The 26,562-nt window shown below is 41.5% G+C and overlaps 1 protein-coding gene across 1 annotated transcript in view; it reads left to right on the plus strand.

The window, feature by feature from the left end:
• dync1i1a (dynein cytoplasmic 1 intermediate chain 1a) overlaps window positions 1-26,562 on the plus strand; it is a gene marked incomplete at its 3' end in the record, with an annotated part of 46,161 nt that overhangs the window by 453 nt on the left and 19,146 nt on the right. The window contains exons 2-11 of the mRNA XM_008289290.1: window positions 461-582; window positions 885-999; window positions 1,953-2,040; window positions 3,348-3,389; window positions 4,901-4,960; window positions 5,203-5,318; window positions 21,216-21,311; window positions 23,250-23,421; window positions 24,649-24,748; window positions 24,959-25,084. Of these exons, the coding sequence (XP_008287512.1) occupies window positions 475-582; window positions 885-999; window positions 1,953-2,040; window positions 3,348-3,389; window positions 4,901-4,960; window positions 5,203-5,318; window positions 21,216-21,311; window positions 23,250-23,421; window positions 24,649-24,748; window positions 24,959-25,084 (1,023 nt within the window). The remainder of the gene's footprint in view (window positions 1-460; window positions 583-884; window positions 1,000-1,952; window positions 2,041-3,347; window positions 3,390-4,900; window positions 4,961-5,202; window positions 5,319-21,215; window positions 21,312-23,249; window positions 23,422-24,648; window positions 24,749-24,958; window positions 25,085-26,562) is intronic.

Genomic DNA, 26,562 nt, shown 5'->3' on the forward strand with positions numbered 1-26,562 from the left:
ACACACATATAGACTTGGCCTTAATTACCTTATTAATTAAATATTCATGCTAGCTTTTGCTGTTTGCTCACCAAACATGAACCGTGGAGAGGTTAGCTTTTGAACTCTTTGCATGAAATTGCCATCAAATAAGTGTATTGCAATGTGTTTGGTGATATTTTGATTGAATGGGCTAAGGAGCTAAACAGAAGAGGTGGCAGCTTGAATATAGCCTACACATACTGACACAAGTCTCAAAATCCCTCTTCATCTACTGTTGACAGCTGTTTTGCCAATATCGAGTCCTTATTGTTTGCAAGATTATTGGTCTGCTCTGTACAGATGTATAACTGCCACACCCATTTCATTTTCTAAAACATTAGTTCGGCTTACTGGATAAACTCCTCTATCTCGTATGTAGTGAAACCATAGCATGTTGTGCCATACGTAGTTCATCCCTGTCTGGTCCTCTCACTTTAAGCCCCACGCAACACCATGTCGGACAAAAGTGACCTAAAAGCAGAGCTTGAACGCAAGAAGCAGCGCCTCGCCCAGATCAGGGAGGAAAAGAAAAGAAAGGAGGAGGAGAGGAAGAAGAAAGAGGTAAGGAAAAAAGTGAGTAAAGTCACACTACTCGCACTCATATTGTATCCCACTCTAGTGTGTGTTGTTTTTGTGTTTGACTGCTTTTTGTCAGGCCGTGACACGTAAAAAGGCCGAGGTTGTGTGTGTCCATGCATACAAACATCTATGTGTTTGCAGAAGGTTGGTGTTGGAATTTTGGATCAAAATGTGCATACACGTGCATGTTTTAATTAGTTTCTTTAAATCACGGCATGCGATTTGTGAACCTGTTCCTTGATATATGATGGGTAAGCGGGTGTTTCTCTATGTATCCCGAGCAGTCGGAGAGCCAGCAGAAGACAGAGGCGACCCCAGAAGATTCAGACTTAGATCGCAAGCGCAGAGAGACTGAGGCCTTGCTACAGAGCATTGGCATCTCACCGGAGCCTCCACTAGGTACATCACGTCCTTACAATCTAAATAATAAATTGAAATGTTTTGCCACTGTTCTCTTTTGATTGTGCTGCAAAAAAGTGATTGTTCAAATCAAAATAAATTTCACTAATTACATCTGAATAGTCTCGTAAGTAACCCTTTAACGAATGGACTACAGCCACCTTACAACAGATCTATTGTAAGATCCACACACATCCACCTACTGTATGTGTAATTTCCTGAACAGGCTGGTTATGCCTTGCAGAAAATACAATTATCAGAATGAAAATATAAAATCATTTGAGTTGCTGTGACTGTATAGTGGAGCAGTAATGTTTTTTGTTTGTTTACCATCACTTGATTCCATGATTTGCTTTGAGATTGCAACTTTTTTTGTAATTCATTTGATGTGACATGTTAAATTCCCCTTTATAACCTTCACATACCACCATTTAACTTGAGTGTGCCATACCCTCTATTAGTGTATTTTGACATAAATACTATTTCTGTTTAGTCATTTGGTTAAAATAATTGATCTAAATATTTCAAATTGCCCCTCGTGAATGTAGCTCCTAAGGTCATATCTTTGATTTTCTTTTGCACAAGCCTAAAATATTACAGTGCCTTGAATCCCCAAGGTGTCTGTCACCTCATGCAAGCTTTTGGCAAATCACTGTACTCTAGTGGTCTATAATTGTAATAACACCCTCAACACCTCCAAACTGGGTCACTGCTTTGCCTATTATTAGCTTAAGTTATTTATAAAGTGTCCTCAAAAGCAGCTGTGTACAAAAACAAGGGAAAAAAATTAAAAGTTCAATTGATACCCTGGTACCCCTCTCCTTTCTTCTAAACCTTTTTTTTTTCTTCTTTTGTCCATCACTTGTTCTTCTTTGTTGCTTTTATGCCACTTTCTTGAGCGGTCCGTTCTTTGCAGCTGTTAATGTAAGATATTTGTGATTTTCGTTATTCAGTCCCGACCCCTGTGTCCCCCTCCAAATCAGTGAGCACGCCCAGTGAGACAGGAAGCCAGGACTCAGCTGATGGAGGAGCAGCGGGCAGGTAGGCCAAAATCACACAATTCATTCAAAAGTTCAGTGTTGGACGTCTTTCCCGGGTTCTTTTGTCGTGTTCACCCCCTTTTGGTAACTCTGTAAAAAAGAATACAGCTTTTATTTTGGTAAATGAAAATGATTTTCAAATTTTTAAAGACAAAAACAAACTAATTTGTCACAATCTTATGTAACACAAGAAAACATTTTAGATGCTTGTAAAGAAAATACAACGCTTTCTCACATACCAGGCATGCTCTTTGAGAGGTTACCAATAATCTTGAAAGTCTGTCACACAGGCCTTAACTTGAAGGCATCATTTCTAAAAAAAAAAAAATTATAATTTCAAGGGGCTTTTGGCTTTGACTATTTCTGGTCCTTTTTGACATATTTTCTGTTTCTTTTCTTGTCAATGGCACAACAGGTTTAGGTAAGAATGGGTGTCACTAATGGTGAAATTGCCTTGTAAAGTTTTGAATGTGGTATCTGTCATTTGTCACGGCATCCAGTGTTTTGATGACCACTTTACAGCGTTTGATCTCATAGCTAGTCCTGAGAAATTAATCTCGAGGTAAGTGTCAGCTGTAGTCTTTCATACAAAGTGAATGTTAAATATCAAAATACTGAGAGAACTTCCATATGAAATACCCTCCACATTGGTAAACTTTCAGAAAGCAGCCTTGGTGAGCCAGTTAATGAAATATGTTCTGAATATAGAACAATGTGCATGGAACATATCATTGTAGGGAAGGAAAGTGGCTCATTTGATCAGAAATGACAAAATGTAAGCTTTTCCCGTTGTGCCTATGTTGCCCGTAGGTCGCAATCGCAGCAGTAATTAGCGTATGTGTCATACATGCTCCTTCCACTGCCGCATTTACTTACACGCCGCTTATACATTCATTACTCACCAGAGCAGTGCAGGAGCTGTTTATCTTAACTTCTGCACATAGCTGCTCTGGTGAATGCTGTTAAGACGAGTGGTCATCAAGCGCTTTCCATTTGCTTTTTAATGGCAGCTCAGTGTGCGGTCAATGTGTGAGTGATGCCTTCAGGGGTCATTAGTGACGTGTTGTTCTGGTATAGCCAGGGGTGGAATTGGGGCCGAATAACGTGTGAAAGTTCCTAATGCAAAGGAATTCTCTTATGTAAGATGTTTCATTTCTTTTTAGCTTTTACCAATTGGATTTTACAAATTGGTGAGTTAGTTCTAATGCCTGGAATGAAAGATTTTTGTCCCCCAAATCCACCCTGGATGATGGCATGCCATTTTGAGCTTCTCCATTTGTGGCTGTGTATGTGTGTGTCCCTTCTTAGGTCAGTTTTCTCTAAAAACAAGTCCCAAGCACAGAGCTCAAGGTAAGCATTTTCATGTCAAACCCAGGAATCCCCCTTACCTTCCTTTAGCTGAGGTTACCTGAACACAGAGGCACCCACAGTGTTGTCAGTGGTCGTATCGATGCTCCCATCATGATTTATAAGATCAGAACAGTGCAGTGGCCCTTCTTCCTTCATTTCTCTTCTCTGGTGTCTTCCTGTCTGAAGCCCTGCTGTCTCCCTTAATACCAGGTTGAAAGATTTCTGCTCGCATGAGTTGAGCCACAGAAGTCATTTCAGTCTTCGCAGAGCCGACAGTGCTGCTTAAAGTGTCATCACTGTTACTGTAAAACAGCCGGTCTGTCAGGCTAAAGAAATGTCCTGCCACTCTCACCTGGCGCTGTGTGGCACAAGCTGAATGTCTAACAGGCGTGTTTGCTGTCCCTGAAGGTATCATCAAGAGGTGTAGTGTTGTTGGGAGCATTATCCTTTTACAACTGCTGTATTTCAACCAACTTCTCATAAAACTCCATAGATTTCAGTTGCTTTTTGAGTTCCCCTTCAGTAAATGAGTCCTTCCTCCCCAAATGTGAAACAACTTAGACCTGATGAAGAACCATATAAATGCTCTGAATGAGTGCAGCTGTTTTCTTACAGTTTGTCCTCCTCATTGATAATGCATGTAAAGTACACTGTCAGGTATCGAAAGCCTTTATGTATGATTTCATTTTGGTTTTGATCACATGTTTAATTTTAGATTTTAATATTTTGAGCGCGTTATCCTATGAATGTGAGATGTAAATATAAATTAAAAACACATGAAAGCAGCCCATGTGCCATAATAAATGAAAAATACAGTACACATGTCCTGGGCACTGATGTTAGAGGCATACATTTCAAATTACAGACAGACAAGACGAAGTGTTTTTGAGTTAGAAAGTATGAATTTCTTTAACCAATCAATGAAGCATTAGAAGTATTATTTATTAGTTAGATAAGCCCTTCCTGTTGTCGTGTAGTTCCAAATTGGATCAATGTCAGTAGGGTTTTCTTTAATTGGATGTTGTAGATAATTTAAAAAAATAAAATCGTACAACCCTTTTGCAGCGTCTCCTTGTATATAAAGGTCACCAGGATGTTTGGACCTTCTTCCACACAACAGTGAAACATCTTTTGTTTCAGTGTATCAGCATTTTCAAATTCGACCAAGAAATCTATGACGACATATGAGCAGAGATCTTTAAATAGATAGCCTACATCGATGTATGAAATGAATGAAATCTAATATCTCCTTAATGTATAGCCCTCCCACTCTTATGTCCACTTATCTGAACATTTATCCACTAGCGGTGCTATCTTTGCATGAAATTCAGCTGTGTCAAGCTGTTCTCTAGATAAGTGGTCTGCGGGTGAGTGTGTGCGCGCACATACATGTGGTAATGTGTGTTTGTGCGCCATTGATACATGTGTGCCAGTGTTTGCGTGTTTGTTAAAATGTGTCTGTTTGTAAACATGCATGTCCTCTCTTGCCCCCCCTCTGTTGGTGACATCAGGACACTGCAGTGGGACACAGACCCCTCTGTGCTGCAGCTGCAGGCTGATTCTGAGCTCGGGTACATCTTTCTCCTCCTCTTGTTCAATGTCTGGAAAGAAAATGACACTGACAAACACATTTTTTTTGGCATTGCATGGCATAATCAAAAAGACACTTGGCTTTATGTAGATAGTACATTTAAAGGTTTGATGACTTTAACTTTACCCTTTGAAACAAAAAAAATGCTGCCCTGTCTACAGGACAATTTGAATTCATGAACAGTATAACCATGCTAATGAGAATATTTTCTCTGTCGTCCAGGCGCAGGATGCAGAGGCTGGGGGCCTCTAAGATCACACAGGTAGACTTCCTTCCCAAAGAGGTGGTCTCTTACAGCAAGGAGACACAGACACTACTTACCGCCCACCTGTCTGAAGGTGAATATTTTGTGTGTGTGTGTGTGCATGAGTGACATTCCATATCTTTCATAGTCTTTGTTAGATTCAAACAGTTTTAGGGTCTGTTTGGCACCAAGGGTCACAGGAATCACCCAAAGGTTTCACATTGCAATGCAAAAAAAGACTGCAACCCTGCATCTTACAAAGAGAGTGGCGAGAAGCGAGCAGGGAGTAGCTAACAAGTGGCTGACTGTCAATTATTGTGTCTGCAGTCACAGAGCTTCATGCTTTTGACTCCCAGTTATAAGTGGAAGCAGGCTGACATATGCAATTCAGCCAAGATTAGTTAATGGATGCTGGAGGATTGCAGTTTGTGTTGTATGTACATGACGATGTACATGTGTGCAGGCGTGTGTAGATACCGCTTTCAACCGTATTTCCTTTACAAGCTACACTTATGGACAGTGTAGTGTTCCTGAATAGAAAAGCTGCCATTTCGTCCATCGTGATTTGGTGTGGGAAGAAGTGGTTCACATGAAAACATTGGGTTTTTGTGCATGTGTGTATGACTGTGTTTATGTGTGTGTGGGCAGCAGCACGTGTGTTTTAAGAATGTGAGGTTATGTGGGCATGCATGTGAAAATGCATATGTGCATATTTGACTCTGCAAGTGGGCGTTCACATGTGTGCTGAGCTGCAGCGACTAAACAGATCCATATGTTCAAAACGAAGCTTTATTCCTGCACTGGATCTGGCAGAACATTGGTATTTGCAAATTTGGGGCATATACTGTAGATTTAGGTATTTTTCTATTGAAGCAGAAGGTAAATGGAGATTTGGATGGAGGAAAACTGGAGTTGTTCCACTAAATTGAACTCAAATCCTTTGCTGCTGGCATGCAGATATTCCATTCAGAAATGTCGTCTTCACGTGTTGGAATGCACATACAGCTATTCATCCACTTACTGTGTCCATCCAAACTGTCCGAAACACACAGACTCTCACGTATACATGTGCACACACGCTCCCTATCATCTTCTTTATCTTCCGTCTTCTAGTTGCCAAGACAGCTGGCAGCCATGTGACTGTGAAGGGGTTGTACTTCCTGCTTCCTGTCATTATAATAGATGGTCTGGTGTGGATTGCCCCCCTCCACCAACAACCACCATGCACATACACACGTCTGTCCTGATCAGCATCCAAATGGCCTGCCTCAACTCCCCCCATTTCCTTGACAGACCCAGGAATAGATCATTTATTCAACAAGTGCACAGACACCGACTCACATATGTGTGCTGGGAGACATGCACACAAACATGTGCCTACTTATGTACACAACAGAATCCGTTTTTCTTGGGCAAATTTGCTTGCACATACAATTCCTCAAGAAACAAACATGCAACCGTTGTAAAATGTGCAAGACAATTAGATATGAAGACTAACAGTTAACCAGACAAACAAATAAACATGCAGCTGTTACACTACACAGGTCAAGTAGTCTGTGTACACACAAACGGATACACACACTGTGAGTGGTTAGCGCCTGCAGCAGTGCTGTATGTCGATCCACTTTGGTTTGTTTGTTTTCAGGCATGTTCAGGAGGTGTGTGTGTGTGTGTGTGTGTGTGTGTGTGTGTGTGTGTGAACATCTGGGAACCAGAGCAGAGCTGTGGTGGTCTGCAGGGAGGTGACCTTGGCCTCAGGAGACCCTTTCTTTGCAGACTACCACAAAGCTTGTGTGTCTAGAGAGGAAGGAAAGAGGCAGATGGTAGCACCTGCCTGCATTTCTGGTCAGTCCGATTAATTTTGTTGATTACCGAGCCCAACTTGCAACACACGTTTTATGTTCAGTTTGCAGCTACAGGTTGTTTACATGATTAGGATCCAAATTAAATTTCAATAGAATCTTTAGTAGAAAAGTTTAACTTGCCAAATATCAAGACATTTATAACTCTAGGCGTTTAAAAATGTTAAGTGTTGTGAAATGAAGCATGTTAGGTAAAAGGCTATTGAACCCAACTTCAACTAAGGCTGGGCATCCTAAGAGCTTTAGAAGCATACGTGTGTTCTGTACATACAAATGTCTGTGTGTGCTTCTGTATTTTGAACATGTTTTGAGCATAGAGAGCCAATGATCTCAGTTTGAAGCTCGTGGTGTTTTTACAAAACTCCACAAGCGAATGTTAAGTGGTTCCATTGTCTAACAGCTTTGTTCTGATGACTGGATGAGGATTGACATCGCTGGGGTCTTGCTGTGGTAACAGGCTGCTCAGTCAACCAAATTAAAGAAGAATTTTGGTATATTTCAACCTGGTATGTTCTCCATTCATGTGGCTATTGTGGCTCTAAGTGGCATGCTAACTTTGCACTCCTGGCCTCCATTTCGAGGAAACTGACTTTAGCAGGGGCCAATTAGCATGAACTCCCTGAAGCTTTCCAAAGATCGCAGATTTTTACATGAATCATTTAAAACATTTGTTTTTAGACTTACTCACAGCAAAGTAAATGCAGAAATGAGCTCCCTGGAACGGACTTTTTTGCTAGCTATATCAGCTTTTACTTACCGTATGGAGAGCTGAACATTTGGTCCGGCTGGTCTTGGTCTTTTCATCCAGTTGATTTTAACGAGGTGAAACAACATCTCCAGGATTTTTTTTTATCAAAGCTGCAGATTTATTAGTTGCAGTTTTACAGCTGGGATTACTGTCATCCTTGGACACACGGAGGTTTTATTAGTATCCCATCAACAGGTCACACCTGTGGTGTAGTTGCAGCAACAATTTTCCCACTCCAACAGAGTAGTGAACCATGAGCTTTATAATCTGTCTTAACTTGCTTCCACTTTTACATCTCTTAAAACCTTTCTTGTCTGTCCTTTGAGTCTAACCTGGGGTAAAGCTTTGTGGCCTCTGTGTCTTGATCATAGAACACATATTTCACACAGACATAAGGTTGGGATGAAGTGGAAGAGAAACACAGCTGATTGCTCTGGAGGAATAAACGGAAGAGTGAATCTGTGAACTTAATCCGAATCAGACTAATTTTTTGACAAGCAGGTTTTCACACATGAGGGATTTGACGTGGTATTTTAGTGCAAAAATAACAGTAAGACAGCAACATATAGATTACAAGTGTTGGAAGTTGTAGCTATCAAGTGTACAAGATAAATAAGACGCAGTGTTGTAAGTAAATAAAAATAAAAATGTGAACAAGAATGATGGTGTTGTGTGACCCGAGGTGTGTAAAGCTCTATTTGGTTTGGATTTCTGTATTTGTTTGTAAACCTGTGTGTTTTTAGATAGTGTTAGTTTGTTGTCTTTTAGATCATTTCTACCAGCCATTTTAAATATATCATAGTTTATAAAAGTGGAGAAGTATGAGCAGCAAATGCCAAATTGAAATGAGAATTTCAGTACTTTTTTTTACTATAATTTTAATCGAACAATTCACAGTCTACCAAATGTTACTTGGGGCCTGAAATTGCTAGATGAGCCACAAAAGGAGGTAAAACATGTAATACTGACATTTTTGTGTGAGTGTCTGTCATTGTAGTCATTTTAAACAGTTGATAGATGAGTCAGGGATTCTCTCATGGCTTCTTTACCCAATGAACTTCTGACCTACTAAGTTCTCATGTTTGCACTTAAGACTAGTGAGGCTGGCTGCATGTGTTTGTGTGTGTGACGTTAGTATACTCTTAAAGAGAGTGTGTTAGGGCCTGAATGCATTTTAATACAATTGGATTTGATCTGACTTTGCGTGTGTTCGTCCTCTACACAGGAGTTTGTGTTTTAAAGCTCCCATAGAGTTTGTGTGTGTGACTCTCATTTAAACCAGTTAATGTTGAGGCTTTTCATTTCCGTGACCAATTGGCCTCCATATAATTGCGATGTGTTGCCGTCTACGTATGTTGTTTTCCCATTGGCTGCTCACTGATGTGTCTGTACCGAGTGCCCATTGTGCCAGGCAATCAGATTAGCCCCAGTCACGGTTGGCTCCAGCTATTTACTACTATTCTCGAGGTTATGAATGGACACGCTTGTTGTGAGGGATAGATGCTTTGTCTAAGGACATAGCAGGGAAATAAAGTAAGGTCTACTGTCGTGTGTGTGATAGTAACCTGGTCTACTAAGGTCAAACAAAGTGTGTTGGGTAGTTTCATGTGGTTAGATGTTGTATCCAACTGTGTTGACATCTTCTTAAAAAATGGAAGTAGCTTTAAATTTGAACTGACTATGCGCTCCTCTCCCAAGACAGTATCTAATGTATGTAAACGCTGATATCCATTTAGTGTTGTTGGTTGGTACTCTTAGCTTTATTCTAAAAAGTATTCAGAAAGACAACTAACGCAAGGTAATGGTCAGCAATAATCACAAAATAACAGGTGTATGCTTTTTAGATTTATAAGGTAGTATTGCTATGTCAGACTTTACAGTTCGTACAGTATGCAACGTCCCTAATCCTTAGACACTCACATTGAATGAGCAAACACTAAAAATAGAAGAAACCTCGATAAACGCAACATGGGAGGGATCACTCTTTGAAAGCGGTCACGTGTGCAGTAGATGGCATGTGCACAGAGTAGAGCGGTATAGTACGTTTACAGTAGGGACAATCAGAATACTAACATTACAGCCAGACAAGTCCACACACTCTCTAGAGGCGAGGAAGATGTGACATTTCACATAGTTCTTGTGAAATGTAGGCAACCTTTCTGTCTCTCTCTGTTTCCTCCTTCATTCCTTCTTGTAGCAACCAACACCCCTTTGGCCATGAATGAAGCACATGTCAGTACTTTGACAGCCCCACTCTACTTGATGACTATCAGGGTGTGTAATGTGAATGTGCTTACTTGAGATGTTGGCATGATAGGGAAAGGTCAAGGGGATTGTAGGCATTTTGTGAAGGTGGACGTGCACGTATGCAAGTGTGCAGGTTTGCATGGGAGTAGTGTGGGCCCGACCCAGTTTGTAGTAAATTGGTTTCGCTCAGTGGAGCCTTAAAAGACCCATAATAGGTCTCAGTGGAAAGTAGCCAATGAGACAAAGAGAAAATGAAGGGAAGGGAGAAAGAGCAAATGTAAAAGGTGAGGAGAAATTTGTGGTCACTAGAGAATATACAAAGGAACGGGAGAAACAAATGGAGTCGAGGCAGTAGAGGCCACCAAGGGACGATGAAGCAGTTCTGATATTAAAGCGGTAATTGTTAGCAGTGAACCAGAATTAGACCCTCAGAAATACAACTCAGTGTGTATTTGTGTATAATTTGATATTGCAACTTTGGAAAAACCCCCGTCTTAGGGTTAAAAGTTCATGGGGTCAAGAGTTCATGTTAATATTTGTGCGTCCGTATGCAAAAATCTGTGTGCATGACTCTCTCTGCTCCGCCTCTGTAATATTTTCTGGTCCATTAGTTTTCAGGCTCTGTACAGCTTGAGTATATAGTTGGTCAGAAATTCACTCCTTGAGTATATTTACTGCAGTAAGAGGCTTTCTTTTTGACATTTGGTGGAGTGGTAATGGCCTCTAATTGCAAGAGAAACTCCATGTCCAGGCACTAATCTGAAAAGACACACTCGCATTCTTTTAAATACTCACACACATACACACAAGCATTCAGATTCATAAATGTAAACACACATGTGCACAGTAACATACACAGGAATAAACAAGCATAAACACACCCACAGAAATATACACATGAGCACTGACAAAGTGGCCACACACACATGCGCATACGTCACATAAGCTTCGCATAATCCCATAATGGAGCAGTTACGAAACCAAACTTCAAATTTATTAAATGATCCTGACCATTGGCAGCAGACTGGTCCAGTTAGAGTGCTTACTTTGGTCTTTTTTCCACAAACTCCTAAATGTATTAAATATGCTTCAACAGGTCCTGAACTTTAGATGTTTATCAACAATTTTGCAAAAAAAAAAAAAACGTTCTTTAGTATTTAATTCAATAGGACTGGATTTTAAACTGGCACCAAAATCATTGGAATCCATGTCTGACACTCATTACTGCAAGAGTTGAATAGTTTATTGAACATCTGGTATTACCCATATGACTGTCGGATGTACTGCATAATGTGGTGGAACAATTTGAGGAAAATATCTGATTGCAACTTTTTACAGATATTAGGATTTGATATATTAAGTCAAGCTTTAGCTCAGTTTTGACTGTGTCATAGATTTAAAGCACAATGGAGCATTACCAATGCAGATACCATCAAAAGCGTGACAGTCACACTTGGAGGACGGCATGAATTTGTAAAACCATCGACACAACACTTTAAACCCTGGGTCAGACATGCTGCAACATGGCTGTTGAATGAAATTGGGCTTATCGCACTGTGTGTGTGCTGGAATCACGTGGTAAATGTTGATCAGAGGACAAGAATAAAAGAACCCCTGAAAGTTTCAGTCTGCTCAAATTAAACAAAACTCAGTTACAGCGTTTGTCTTATTATTTAATATCCACACCTTGTATATCCTAAAATGTGCAGACTTTGCAGTTTTCTGATTGCACTGTTTCAAAATTGATTAATTGTTTGCCCTAATGTGGAGCTGTTCAAATTTAATTAACAAACAAATCACAGAATATATACCAATGCAGCCAAAGCATTACGACTGCTCACAGATGAAGTAAACATTCATTATGTTGCAACAAATGTGCACGTCAAGGCCTGGGATTGTGTTGGATGGCAAGTGAAAAGCTCGCTCTCGTAATCAATGTGCTTCACGTGGGACAAATGAGCAGGTGTAAAGACATGAGCGATTTTGACAAGGGCTGAATTGTTATGCCCTTGGTCAGAGGAGCAAGAGGAGTGTTTTCGAGTCGGCCAGGGTGAGTTCGCGGTGGCAGTGATCCGAGGAGGAGCAGACCATGAACCGGTGACAGGATCCGGGGGGGATGTGCTGAAACATCTGACGTCTGATTTGTGGCATTTCCTACTTGCAACTTCCAGGACTTAGCGGATCTGTTGCTAATGTCTTAGTGCAAGAAACCACAGGACATGTTCCAAGGTCTGTTTGAGTCTGTCTCAGCTCGACAAAGCTGCTCTGGCCACATGTGAAGGACCAACTGCATATTAACCAGGGGTGGGCATAATATTTTGGCTCTTCAGCACGTACCATAAGTTGTCAAAGAAGTTGAAGTAGGCTGAAGTTGTGAAAATGTAGCCGGTCATGGTTTGGTCAGGAATGATGAAGTCAGCAGTGGAGTAAATACAGTTTTACATTGCATCTAAAATGTTGGGTTGTGTACAAGTCTTATTGATGCTATTTTATTATTGGCAGCTGTCAGATAACAGTGCTGTTGGAAAATAATGTCTGACGATATGTCTTGTCCAGTTTCTCTTTTGAGGAGCAAAGTATAACTGTGTTGGCCAGAGGACTGAAGCTCATGTCGTTGAAGTTGCCTCAGCCATTTTATCCTGCGTCTTTCTTTTGGATTTTGTACAATCCAGTTGAGCAACGATGCATTTAAATAAAAACAGTGACTATAACATACTCTCAGTCTATACGAAACTGACATGACTGATGGGTTTGTGGGCAGTAGTCAAGGTCCTGGAAGGAGGAATGTGGTTGCACGAGTGTGTATTTTGCATGGTGAGACTCTTACATGTTCCTATACGTGTCTATGTGTGCGCATATATACGTGTACCCGGCCACATATGGAAGTGCTTGTCTTATACATTGTTGTCCCAGCCAGGCGGCTACAACAGGCTGAGCAGACCAGTGGGTGTGTGTATGTGTGTGTGTGAGAGAGAGAGAGAGAGAGTGTGTGTGTTTTCTAAAGGCTAAATTCATGTTGAGGATAACCACAGTGAGTGTGCCCAAAGGACCCTGAACAAAATGTACTCAGTTCTTTTACTTTGAATTTGTTCTGTTGAAAGTTCATATAAGAATTGTCTTTTCATGTTTGGTGACTTCTGGACTTCTGAAAGAGTGATTGCTTTGAGGTAGCAGTTTAAACCAAGTGTGTGTGTGCTGTACGTGCATATGTACACACTTCAGATCAGACATGACTTTTGCTGTTATGATCTCCCCCGGTGTTTTCCCCTTCAGACGCACATAATCGTCCAACGCTTCTCACTTTCTCTCTTCATAAAACAACCCAGAGTTTGGCTTTCATCGTCATCACCCTCAAAAGTGCACAGCCTTCACTCCCGTTTCACTCGCAAAATTGATGCGAGGTCCCAAGCGGTTTCTGTCAAAATGGCCATGGCAGTCAAAGCCCAGAAAAAAAACTCTTGATATTAGAGAAAAATAATGTCTTTCACAGCGCGTAAGGTATTCCAAGTGAGTCACAGATGATTGCAATTTTCCCCTATGACCACCGTATAATAAGGTACATGAACCCTTTCTTCATCTCCCTCCCTCTGGCTTTCTCTCTCTCTTTGGTAAAATGGCCATCATCCAAAATAATATTTGCCATCTGATGAGTGCTTGAGATGAGTAGGAATACAGTTTCATGTTTCCCCTTTTTTTTTCTCTTTTCAACCTTTTCCTTCTTTCTTCTTTTACGTTCGCATTTTGTTGAATTTGACTTTTTGACATGCGCGCCCCACCCTTTCCCCCCGTGTTGCGTTTCTTTTTTTTTTTTATACATGTGTAAAACAACAGTGGGTCTTTACCATTTGCCTGGGTGGTCTCTCTTGTACTCAGAGATCCTTTCGACTCTCCAGGGGTTTTCATTTGAAAGGGCAGCGGTTCACTGCCACAGTTTGCCTGCAGCACATAGCCCTGCTTTAGTTAGATGTTTTGGGGGGATATTTGTTAACACTTTGCGTGAAGTTTGAGCATTTTGACTGTTTTGTACTCTCAATTAAGAACCTTGCATCTTTTAACAAACAACCAAACATACCAAAGCCGTAATTAAACACATAAACTCCAAGCATGATTTTGTCATGTAGAAATAAATCAAGTTTTAAGTAAGTCTGTTTAAAATTACTCTTCAGTCAAGCGTGACCGAAATTCAACAAGCTTTAAAATCATCTTGTTCTGTTCGAGTTAAACCCGATGCAGACTGTACATCTCCACATGGTTATCACAGTTTGTAGTTTGACAGTTGATTGAAGTGAAATTCGATAACTCTGCTGGTTTGAGTGCGTCGCTGCCATTTTGCAGTCGTCCAGCAGGGAGCACTCTTGGCACGTATACGTCTGCTCCCCCAAAGACTCACAAACCAAAAGTGACAGAGGTTTTTATTAGAAATGAGTATCAAATGAAATTGAATTACGCTATTATAAACTCGAACAGTTAAACAATTAATCTCAAACATGTGTTGCCTTTCAAAGTCCTAATTACCTTAACAAATTGGATGACAGTGACACTTTGCTTCGTAGGTGTTGAGCTCATGCATTTGTTTGTTTATATGGCAGTGTTGCTGAGGTGCTGTGAATACTTTTGACTATTTTAGTACAGCCCACAGGGATTCAGCCTTTGGCAGGGCTGTAAAAAATGCTTGTCTCGTCTGTCCGTCCGTCCCTCATTAAAAGTAAATGAAACACAATTGTCATCCGGGGGGGGACAAACACGGACCACCAATCGCCATCTGAGCCACACACATACATAAACACGCAGATGCAGACGGCCCATTTTCTGAGTGACACAAATACCAGCTCAGATGACGCGTTGAAAAGTGAGTCGATGCCATAGTGGTGATTTTATGTAAGACGTTTTCTTTCTCTTGGTCTGTCTCTCTCTCTCTCTGTCTCTGTCTGTGTCTCTCTCTCTTTCTCTCTCTCCCTGACTGGGTTTTTGACAGTTTGGAAAGTTTGAAGTCATGGGTTTTAATCAGGGCCTTGCGGTGGCGCTCAGAGCATGGCATGGCGTGGCATGATGGCTCATTTTAAAGATGTGGGTCTGGGTCAGGGCCAAGCCTGGGTGGCACTGCTAGGAAGAAGAGGGGTGGGTGGGACAGAGTGAGAGAGAGAGAGAGAGGGAGAGAGACTGAAAGAGAGAAAGGAAGGGAGAGAGAATCCAACAGCACACAGCAAAGTTGGCCACAGACCCCTAAAGGCCTGTATGGGCTGCATTAATGAAAGCGGATTATGTGTGGGCATGCATGTGTGCATACTGCGTAGACTTGGGTGTACACAGACGTGAGCGCACACACATGCACAATGTTTGATCAGTGTGGCGAAGTGTCGTGAAGAGAGGAATTAATCTAAATCATGCTGTGGATTTTAGCTTTAGTTTTACATCAGGTCCTGCTGCTAATGTGTGGGTATGTGGGGAATACTTTTACCCCTACTGTGGCAATCATGACTTGATGAACCATGATGAATTTTAAACATTACTTTCTATTAAAATAAATGGAAAGGAAAAAAAATAACTGAGGAAAATTAGCAAACTAGGTTTAGAGGATAACTAACTTTTTATGAATTTTCACTTTGTCTTCCACCTAAATAAAATCCTGGACCACTTTATGGGGAAAAAAGTGTTTTACAAGCAATTACTCAACATTTGCACGACTCTGTAGGAGGCTTAAGTAATGTTCTTCCCCTAAAATATGATTTGTTTACAAGAAGTTGCAACTGTGAAGTTTTTGTCAATGCCAGTGTTGTTGTGGTTTTCTTCACAGTCCGTCATGTCTACCTTGACTGTCTACAGATCAGTGAGATTCTTGAGCAGGCTGGACTGCACTCTGACCTTTCGGGGAAAAAAATATCTGTTAGACTTTACTGCTAGGATTGTTACAAACCATCAATTTTCTGTCCAACCTGACGAACAGAGGTCCTGAAAATGTTAGCAGTGTGTCACTGTGTTCAGAAAAACAGGACGGCTGCTGCGACTGCAAGAACTTTTAACAAGTAATGTGGAATGATGCTTATATTCACCTATGAGACTGAATGTTACAGAAATGGACTATGAGCTGATACCAGATGTCTGCCAATATAATGCTTTCTAGAGGTTTCCAGAATTATTGTAGAAATAGAAATCTTTTTCTTAATGCTTACTGTTGGAGCCAAAAATAACATCTAATGTGCCAAAACAAATTTCCTGTAGGTCTATCGGTTTACATCAGATTTATTTTAGGTTTGCATCATCTGATTTAAAAACCTGTATCAGGGGAGTGGGGTTGAATAACAGGATCACGTTACGGGAGGTGGGACGCATAAAAGTGAGAGAATTCCCCTGATGCCTCAGGTCAGTTGTAATATATGCAGAGGTGATGTGGTTGTACAGTAGATGTATGTGTTGTGTCTTTCTCTGACAATAAGAGGGTTGGGGTTGTTCTCAGTGAAGTTAGTGCACATGAGTGTGTGTGTGTGTCGTGCCAGGGCCACATTAGAGGAGCCTTTCAAGTCTCGTTGACCTCCTCCTACTCCTCTGCATAGTGCTTGTGTTGTGGTCTGCTCAGCAGCCAGCCCCCAGAACCCCTGCGAACTCCGTGTGTGTGTGTGTGTGTGCGCCCATATGATTGTGTATATAAATAATGTTGTAGGGTTATTCCCAATGCGTGGGATCCCCCGAAATCCTGCTGGATTTCTCTTTTGTGCCCCTCTCCCTACTTCCGCCGCCTCTTCTCTCTCGTATCAGTATCTCTTACTCTTTGTGATTAGTACAATGGAGATCTGTAAAAATTATGAGTTCTGTCAACTTTGATTGTGTGTGACTCAGTTCAGTAGTCACCTCCATACTGCCGTGGCGTCTGAAGAAGAAGTCTGCAGCTCTGCTCCTATAATGTAGTTGATGACAAACTTGGGGCCGAGTCTCATCCTCCCCTCTACACAAACACCCACAGCTCTTTGATAACTATGCCAATCGCTCCAAGCATGCACTAACACATTTCAACACACTAGCGCTTACTGTGGATTGGATTCAGAATAAAAGGTTAGCGAACGCTTTGATCCTTGCCAAACAGAACACATGCTAACACATTACTGCTGTGACACACCATGCCATTGTGCTTTATGTACTCGCTGAAGGGGAGCAGAAGACAGTTTACATCTTTTATATGCTGTCAGTATCTTTCTCTCCACATGCTCAATAGTAGCTGCCTACTGTGAAATAATACAAGTTGTTTAAGCTAATGAAACTCTCAGCGGTGGATCAGCCCTCATTCTTTATTCCACAAACAGATCAGCACATTACTCTCACCTGAACTATTTCACTCTTCTGTTAGTCCATAAAAGCAAGAGTGATGCCTATACGGAATAACAAGAGCCCTACGCACTGAAAACTTGGTAGTAAAGGCTTTATGAGCCTCAGTACGGCAGCTGGTTGTGTTATATTTACAACCTAACTGCTTCTTGTTTGTATCATTAGAGGACCTATAGGTACAGGAAAGATTAAAACAAGTCCAAATTTTGTCAGTGTATAAACACATAAAAGACTCCTTGTAGATAAGTTGCTGTATGGATACAAGAAAAAGATTTTAAAAAGTCAAACTATATAACTGTTTATCATAATAGTATTTATACAAAGGATATGAAGTAGATTTTTCTGATACTGATACAGAAACCGTGAAATATTAGTTTAATTTCAACAGAATTCATTTTATGACTCCCACAGGTCACTGTGAACCTTATACATCTACAGCCATTTTTAAATTGATTCTTCAGTCATAAATGTACACAAAATTTGCAGCATCTGTTATGTGAATATTTGTTGTCATTCTCAGGCTTCTTTGAAAGTAAGCTAACTGTGTTTACTCAATAGACAGAACCAGCACTTTAAATATTTCTCTCTTTTTTTTTGAGAAATTGTTATTCACTTTTTTTTCCCTGACAGCATCAAACTAATCAATAGTGCTCAGTTGGAGGCCCACAGAAGTGCTCATTATTTACAAAGTTTTTTAGTTTTACAAGTACATGATATAGTCAGATCATGACTTCCATCACAGATTGATAAAATATACTTGGGGTCCCTGTTCAACATTTTCTCTCCTATTAGTAGTTCTGATCCACCAACTCAATACGAGCGTGAAATAAATAATGCATTTTTTTCCCCAAATTTAAAATCTGTCCGATATTGTTTCAGACAAATTGATGGAATATTTTTTATATTAAGTAAAAGGAGACCTGTGGCACTTGAATGTGACGGTGAATCTCAAAGTTGTATTGACAAAGATAAATGCTGACACCCAGTCTGCTCAATAATGTACATTAAGTTTCAGAACATTTCTGTGTTTCCCCACAATAACAGCTTCACACATTCGTAGATGTGCGCACGGTACATGCCTCTGTTTGTGGATGTGTGTATCTGCATTTACAAGAGCTTTTACACATTTCTGTGAGTGTGTACTTTGTATCTCCACACTATGAATCTGAGTGTCTACATACCTGCTGGGCTGCTCTGAATTGACTGTGCCCGGTCAGCATGAGTAAGCAGCCAGGGGAAGATTGAGGCAGCCAGATGCGGCGGCCCCGGGCTACCGAGGATATCATTACCCCGGGTGTGTAGCCGGCCAAAACGGGAGCCCCCAAGCGGAGTTTCATCAAGGTGGACCCCCGTCTGCGGTGAGGGGGAGGATACCAGTTAACCGGTCGTCCTGCAGCGAGGAGAGGTATTAAGCGGCAGGTGGAAAGAGAAAGCATCCCGTGACTGGAATGAGGTGGAAGCAGGAAAGTGTGCAGGGTAGCAGGCAGACACGCTCACACAGTGAAAGATTGTCTCTTTCGATTTCCCTTTCCTACTTCTTTTGCAATGCAACAGGAATCCATGTAGTGCCTCTCTGTGTGTTTGCATGATCATTTTACATAAAGATTTATATTATCGTTTCTACTTTCCAGTATCATTTACCACAGTATAGTTTTTTTTTTTTTTTGCTTTACTGTGAGCACACACAGAAACATATCTCTGAAAATTCCCTTTCAAAGCAAATAGTGAGGATATTTTTGGTGCAGGATCGTGACAGAACAACTTGATGCATGGCCACTGGCAAAGACATCAGCAGTATCTTCATACGGGAATTGGACCGTCTCCCCTCAGTGAGGTAACCCATAGGCCATGAATCACGCTGCCTTGCTCCAGAGTCCTGTGGTCCCGGGGGTTGACAGTTTGACCGCTCCTCAATGTGGTCTGTCTTCTCTCCTCACGCTCCTCCCATCCCCATCACCACACATTCCAACCACCGGACCGGTCACGTAAGGTCAAGAAAATAGAGTAGAACAGAAGATGTATGTAATGTATCTTCCTGTTTTCTTTTTTTTTTCTTTTTTTTTTTTTTTACATCCTGATGCTTTTCTGATTAATGAGCACAGTTTGTGGAGGAGAAAAATGACTGATGAATGGCCAAAAAAAAAACAACATTCGAGAGAAATAAACCTTCACAAGCTGAGGCCTGGTGGAAAAGACAAAAGGAACTGAAAATAGGGTATCCCTGTGCGTTTCTGTTTGCAGCGTGTCTGTTTTGGCAGCTCAGACATAGAGCTAGTCTGGCAGTCTGCCTGTCTGGTCCTCTCTGGTCTCTCCTCCATACTGGTGGGTCACTGGTGTTTGGATCAGTACAACTGGCTGTTAACCGCCGACTTGGACGGAGCCTCACCACCGTGTATTTGATTTAGCTTAGTCATTTATTATATACACACAGTATGAAAATTGAAGTCGTATATCAAAAGCGTTTACTTGGAAGTGAAACAGGAAAGAAAACACAAAGACGCGTAGGGAAGGTTGAACAGGGAAGATTGATATAATGAATAAAATAAGGCCACACACTGTTGTCATGAAAATAATAACAAAATCACTGGAGTGTTGCGCTAATTGGAACTGCATTTGTAGCTTTTAAAGAACAGCAGTGAGTTCATCAAAAGCTTAGACGGGTCCAAGTGATAAATGGGACAGTTCATCCGGTGCAAGAGCAGCCCTTGAGCGAGTGGTTTTAACAGTGCCCCAGGCCATACTCCAGCTGAGTTAAACACACCCTGACGTGTGTGTTTCTGTGTGCGAGAGAGACACATGACATGTCTGAGGGTGTGATGTAGTCACTTCCTCCCACTGGACTGAGCAACTGTTGTCAGCTTGACCCTGCCAGTTAACCCCTCACCACCCCTGGCACTGCGGGCGAAGACCCCGGGCGTGTGTGTTCGAAAGGGATAGAGAGGCAGATTGTATGTGTGCGTAGCGTGTGTGTTAGCAGACCACAGGTGTCTGGTCACAGTGTCGGGGTGTTAAGAGGTCTTCAGAGAGGCCCCCGACTCTCAGCATCTGTTTCAGAGGGAGGGAGCAGCAGAAAAGAGGAGGAGAGGTTGGTGAGGGTTACCAACACATACCCTGAGGGGTGGTGGGGGCAGTAGCTGACAAGCAGGTGCCTATGTTGACAGTAACCCTTCAGACTTGAACCCCAAACTCACACACCGCGCACGCTCACACTAAATCCTGGAGAGTCAAGCGTAATTGCAGAGCCTGATTGGAGAGGGAATCCCCTTTTACACACACACACACACACACACACACACACACACACACACACACACACACACACACACACACACATCACAGGATCTCTTTGCTGAGGGTCAAAGGTGAGAGAAAGAGAGGAGAGCACACACAACTCTTTCATTTCCTGTGTGTGTGTGTGATTTGGGTGCACAGTCACCAATATGTCCATGCATATGGATAACGTGCCACATACGACCAAGGAAATGAGCATTAGCATGTTTCCTGTTATATCTCTTTTCCCAAAACAGCATGTACTTAATACACAAATGCAACCGTAATGGAAATTCTGCAGTATTTAGGCTTCGACTTTTTGTGTTTTCTAAAAAACACACGAATACGAGTGCGTGTGTTTGTAAATGAAACCCATTTGGACTGAATGTCAGTTAGTCAGGTGTACCAGTGCATGTCTGGGAATGATTATTTTGGTAGGAAGGAGGGGGAGGCGGCACGCAGCGGGAGGTCGAGGAAAATTGGAACAGCTGTTGATTAACATGAGTGCTCTCTCCCTTGTGTTTTTTTTTTCTGAACTCTCTCACAGTAGAGGAAGAAGAGGAAGATGAAGAGATGATGGAGGCGAAGCCAGGCCCAGAGTCGGAGCAGCAGGATGAAGACGACAACAGGGAAACCAAAGATGGTACAAAGAATGTGTGGATGACAGAAGAGTAAAAATGATCAGATTTTTAAAATTTTAGTTATCTTTAACCACCTATGTAACTTACGTTTTCTTAAATTTAGTAATTTTTTTCCCATTATTAAATAATTTAATACATATGAAGTCGTTATATCCCCAATTAGTGCAAACACAAAACTTGCCATTCTTTATAGCTGGGGCTCCTTCTTCCTTATCACTTGTTGCTTTTCAGCCTGTCACGAAACACAGTCACCCGTGTGTGACACCCTCTGCCAGTCAGTGGGTGTATCAGATGGGAGGGTGGGGGTAGGTTACAGTGGGGGTTAAGGCGGGTCCAGCATATCGGCTCCATGGCATGTGGGGGTCAACACTGATTAAAAACCTGTCACTTGACCCCCTGGCCGTATTTCAAAGCGAAAACGAATGGACAAGTGTGTGTGCGTGCGTGCATGTGTAAGGTTCATGTAGTAAATAATAGACAAAAGACACAATGCTCGTAGGTGGGTTAAAACAAAAGACATGAAGGGCACACAGATGGATGGACATATTCATATTCAGCCACACAAATTGAATATCCATGACTGGAGCAAGTGTGAGTCAAACACACACAAAGACCGATATGTGCACACACGCACTCATAAACACACAGTCATCCGTCTCCTCTCCATCCTGGCCTATTACAAGGTCTGGCCTTTGATCTCTGCCACTCGATTCACTGGGTCTTTTCTGACAACTCGTAAGAAATACAAAGGGATGGTGGGGATCAAAGTCAAGAGGCAGGGTAAAGGTCGATATATGTGTGTCTGTGCATGCTTGTGTGTGTTAAAATCGCATGTGCGCTTGGGGACAGTGACTTCAAAAACTGGACGCCGTGCTGTGCAGCCATTACGTTCAAAGGGAGGCGGGTCGCTCAGAGGGCTTTGTTTTTCTCCTGTTTATGAAGTTCTTGCTGTAGCATTTTACTAGAAAAGATGCATTAGGAACTGTTTGTAGTTTATTATGTCCCGAATGTGATTCTGGTTTTGATAGAGATGAAGAGAATGTTAATCTGACGTCAGATGCACATGGTGGGCTTAGAATGCTTTTAATGGTAGTAGACATGATAATACACTGTGTATGGGTTGGTAAGTTTCAGCAGGACATCTGTACTGTCTGTCTGTCACTAGTTAACTGTCAACTGCATTACAGTGAAAAGTTATTGCCTGCTTTTAGCCTTTTATGCAGTAAGTGTGGTTTTGAAAGCTGTTTTTAAAAAGCTAATAAGTTAAATCAAATGCTGTTTATATACTACTACTGGTATACTACTGTAAATGTCAAATGCTATGGCTGGGACGTTCAAATGGCAGAGTGGTTTGGGCGCATACCACGTGGGCTAAAATGTTCTCAGCCACAGAGTTCCCAGTTTGACTCCTGTCTATCCGAGCCTTTTTATTCCCCTGGTCTTTTCCCCCCACTTTCCTGTCTGCATCTATTCTGCTATTTAAATAAAGACAAAATAGCTCAAATTTAAACATGGCATTATGGGCAGCATCCTTGTTGTGTAATGGTTAAGGTGCATACCACATGACTGCATCGTCCACAGTTTAACTCCTGGGGACATTTGTTAAACTTCATCCTCTTCTCTCTCAGCATGTTTCACTTCAGTCTTCCTGGTAACTTTCAAATAAAGCCAAAATGGTAATATATTAATTTAACAATCTGACAAAACAAGTGAAGACATTTGCTGAAATGAATCACTAAAACAAAACAAGTCTAGTTGAAATAATCCAAATTTTAGCTGGTATTTTTTTCTTTCTTTGTCTTGTCTATCGTTACATTTAACATCTTTGTGGTTTCAACTATTTTAAAGACATCACTTTTGGACTTCAGGAAAGTGTGCACAATTTATGAACTTGAGTTTTTCTCTTGTTTGTGTCTTTATATTAATGTTACTTCCAACAGGCTCTTTTCCGGTGCTTCGGGAGCTGACAGAGGAGGAGAGGCAACAGATCCTACACTCTTCTGAGTTTCAAAGTTTCTTTGACTGCAGCATCCGGGTGATGGAAAGAGCTCTGGCCGAAGACGGGGACATCTTCTTTGACTACAGCGGCCGAGACCTTGAGGATAAAGAGGGGTGAGTAGGGAGGAGGCATTAGGGTTAGAGGGAGGAAAGAGTCTGTTTAAATGTGAGCGCACATGTGCATGCTTTTACTTTCATGCCTTGAAACAAGAAATGTGCAAAGACTGACTCATGCCCACTGTGTCACTCTAGGGGCCGTGGAGCTGCTTTGTTCTTCCAAATACATGTCTTTGTCGTGATGTCACACTCTCAGAGGGTTAAAAACTCCTGTGAACTGAACTCTATCACAACCTAAAGAGCATTGTCTTTGCCATCTAAAGGGTTGCCTCCAAATGGAGGTTATCAAAGTGTTGGTTGAAGTTGTAAGAGTCATAAGTGCAAAGCTGTTTTAGTATACTGCTCTGCTATTATGGAAGAATGCTGCTTTTACTGACTCACTTCAACTTTGACCACTGCAGCCACAGAGAAGCATGAAGCCTGTGGTCAAATAGAGATTATGTCTAAAACAGGCCATGGCCCAGTGCTCAACATCAGTCGTCTTTTTTTTTTTTCTTTCCAAAGACGTAAAAGTCTAACAGTGTAACCTACATTTCAATACCATATTTCATTATATAGTGTCAGAAAATGTTGTAGACAATGTGGTTGCCTGCATACGTATGTAGATTACGTACAACTGAACTGAAACTAGTAACTTTGCACTCACAGAATTGATATGGAGAGCTGAGACAAACACAAAACTGTGGTGGTACAACTTTCTGAAGTGGCCAGTGACACAACAATCTTGGTAGGATCTAGTTTGACCACTAGGAGAGAGCATGTTCTCTTGGGTGGCTGAAATTACTGAGTCACTAGGATACAGAGCCAAACAGTTTTCTCACTGCCTTTGTTCCCTTTTAAAACTTTGTAAGTGTGCTTTGACTCAGACTGCTTTAAATTAATCTCACTACAGTTATGTATTTTTAGTGAATTTATATAGAGAATGTCACGATATAAGATGTAATTACACTTCTAGCTCTTCTAGAGGCCCTAGTTGTAGTGCAGTTAGGAAAATGGTTCCTTTCTATCCACCATGTTTTCTAGGGCATGTACATTTTGGAAAAGTCTTGAAGGTACGATGCCAGGGATCACAAATTACCTCAGCAAACTGAAGTCAGTTTTTTTTCTTGGCAGGTACCTGTTTACCCTGGCAAGTACCTATTGTGCTATTGGAACATGGCTCAGTTGACTTCAGATTTGATCAAATAGTTATCACTGACCTTTATCTCCACTGTCTGCTTCCAGAGACTTGGGTAGCGGCTCCAGTCTGTCCTTCAGTAGGCTCTTCTATGACGAGCACTGGTCGAAACATCGGGTTATCACTTGTCTTGACTGGTCCCCACAGGTAAGGCCTGAACCTTTGTGTGTCCCACTTTCAATCAGAAACTGTAACACCTCCCACATTGTATTAATTTGCCAACAAATATTTGCCTGTTTGTGTTTACAGAGAGGGATCAGCTTCTAATCAATTTAACATCTTTCCATTAACACCCTTGTCTTTCAGTTTCGCCTCCTCCTCGTCTTCATACTCATTTCCTTTGTCTCTCGCTTTTAGTATCCTGAGTTGCTGGTTGCCTCCTATAACAACAATGAAGACGCTCCCCATGAACCAGACGGTGTTGCCCTTGTGTGGAACATCAAGTTTAAGAAGGCGACACCAGAGTACATCTTTCATTGTCAGGTGCGTATCAAACCTCACATCTATTTCCAGAACTAGAGAAAAGGATGGCAGTCATGATATTAGATCATTGTAAAAAAGAAATCAGGTGTTTGTCATGTCTTTTTTTGTTGCAAGCAGGAAAAACTGCCAAAGAGCTGTGCTGGTGAAAAAAAGATCCTTATTTGCGTCTCAGAATTTCACACTCAAAAACATCATCTCACTCCATTTTTTCGTACTTTAACTGGCAACCCCGCTGTCGGTCCATCCAGTAATCTACAGCTTGTTCCTCTTTCCATCTTACAATAGCAGGATTTTTATGAGTAAAAAAAAAGAATTAAGACTTGAAGCAGAAGGAAATGAAATGTAGCTCCACATGCATTCATTTGACCCTTTAGATTGGATTACAGATGAACAGCCTATGGAGGCCAGTTTTAATAGAAAAACTTGAGGTTTCGGCGGAAAAGAAACCGGTGTGACGGGTGTAATGCTAATAGCAAATGACAGTAAGGGAATGACGGGAGGAAGGAGAGGGGGGATGGAAGGACTGGGTGTGAGGACCTTCCCGACTCCCACAAAACAAGCAAAGGGTATATAGAGACGTCTCAGTTGTAAAATGATGTGGCGTACCACTTCCTAATCCAGCTCTGCATGTGTGTGTTAGCCCACCCACGATGACGATCCCTCTAATGTCAGCAGTGCTGTGTATCCCAATAACTAATAAGTCTTACTCATACTCATGACTGTAAAACGTGAAATACACCTGTAGTAGTATTAACTCCATAAGCAATCACCTCCCATGTTCGAGGTTCATTCAAGGGAAATACGCACACGGAGCCACATACTCCTGCATACATGCACACCGTGTCAAATATCTGAGTATGAAGCGTGCCATATACGTCCAGCTACATAATGGATTTTTAAAGCACTCCATTCTTTCACTGCACCATAATTTATGCTGCTGCTGAAATTCATGTGGTTGTAGATAGATTACTGCTATGCATCTTGTAGATGTAAGATTCTGTAGATTTTCCATGTGGCTCTGTGACAAAGTATGTACAGCGCATCAGACTTTATTAACAGTGCGGTTTCTGAGCATGCTGATCTGTGAATTGTCAACTTTGAGTACTGGACATTTGGGAACACGGGTATTTGTGTAAGCAGCAGATAAAATGCTCAGTATATCAAAACAGAACATTCTGCTGCAAATTTGTACAAATACAACGACATGAACATATTGGCAGATTTCTCTGAAATATTGAGGAATTTCAATCTGTAACGAACACATACAAACCACTTCTACAAACACAGTTGACTTGTCCATTTGTTTTAAGTGAGTGTTTACTGGAAAGATGTGCATTATATGAAGTGATGCTGATGGAGAGAAGAAAAACGGCAGAGAGCGAACAGAAAACTTCAGAGTGCCCCACACCCCTTGTTATTCAGTCAGTTAATGTGGCCTGGGGCTGTGCCATGGTCTGTTCATGAGGGGAGAAAGAAAA

Source organism: Stegastes partitus, unplaced genomic scaffold (assembly GCF_000690725.1).
Source record: "Stegastes partitus isolate 25-593 unplaced genomic scaffold, Stegastes_partitus-1.0.2 Scaffold603, whole genome shotgun sequence".
Classification (NCBI taxonomy): Eukaryota; Metazoa; Chordata; class Actinopteri; family Pomacentridae; genus Stegastes; species Stegastes partitus.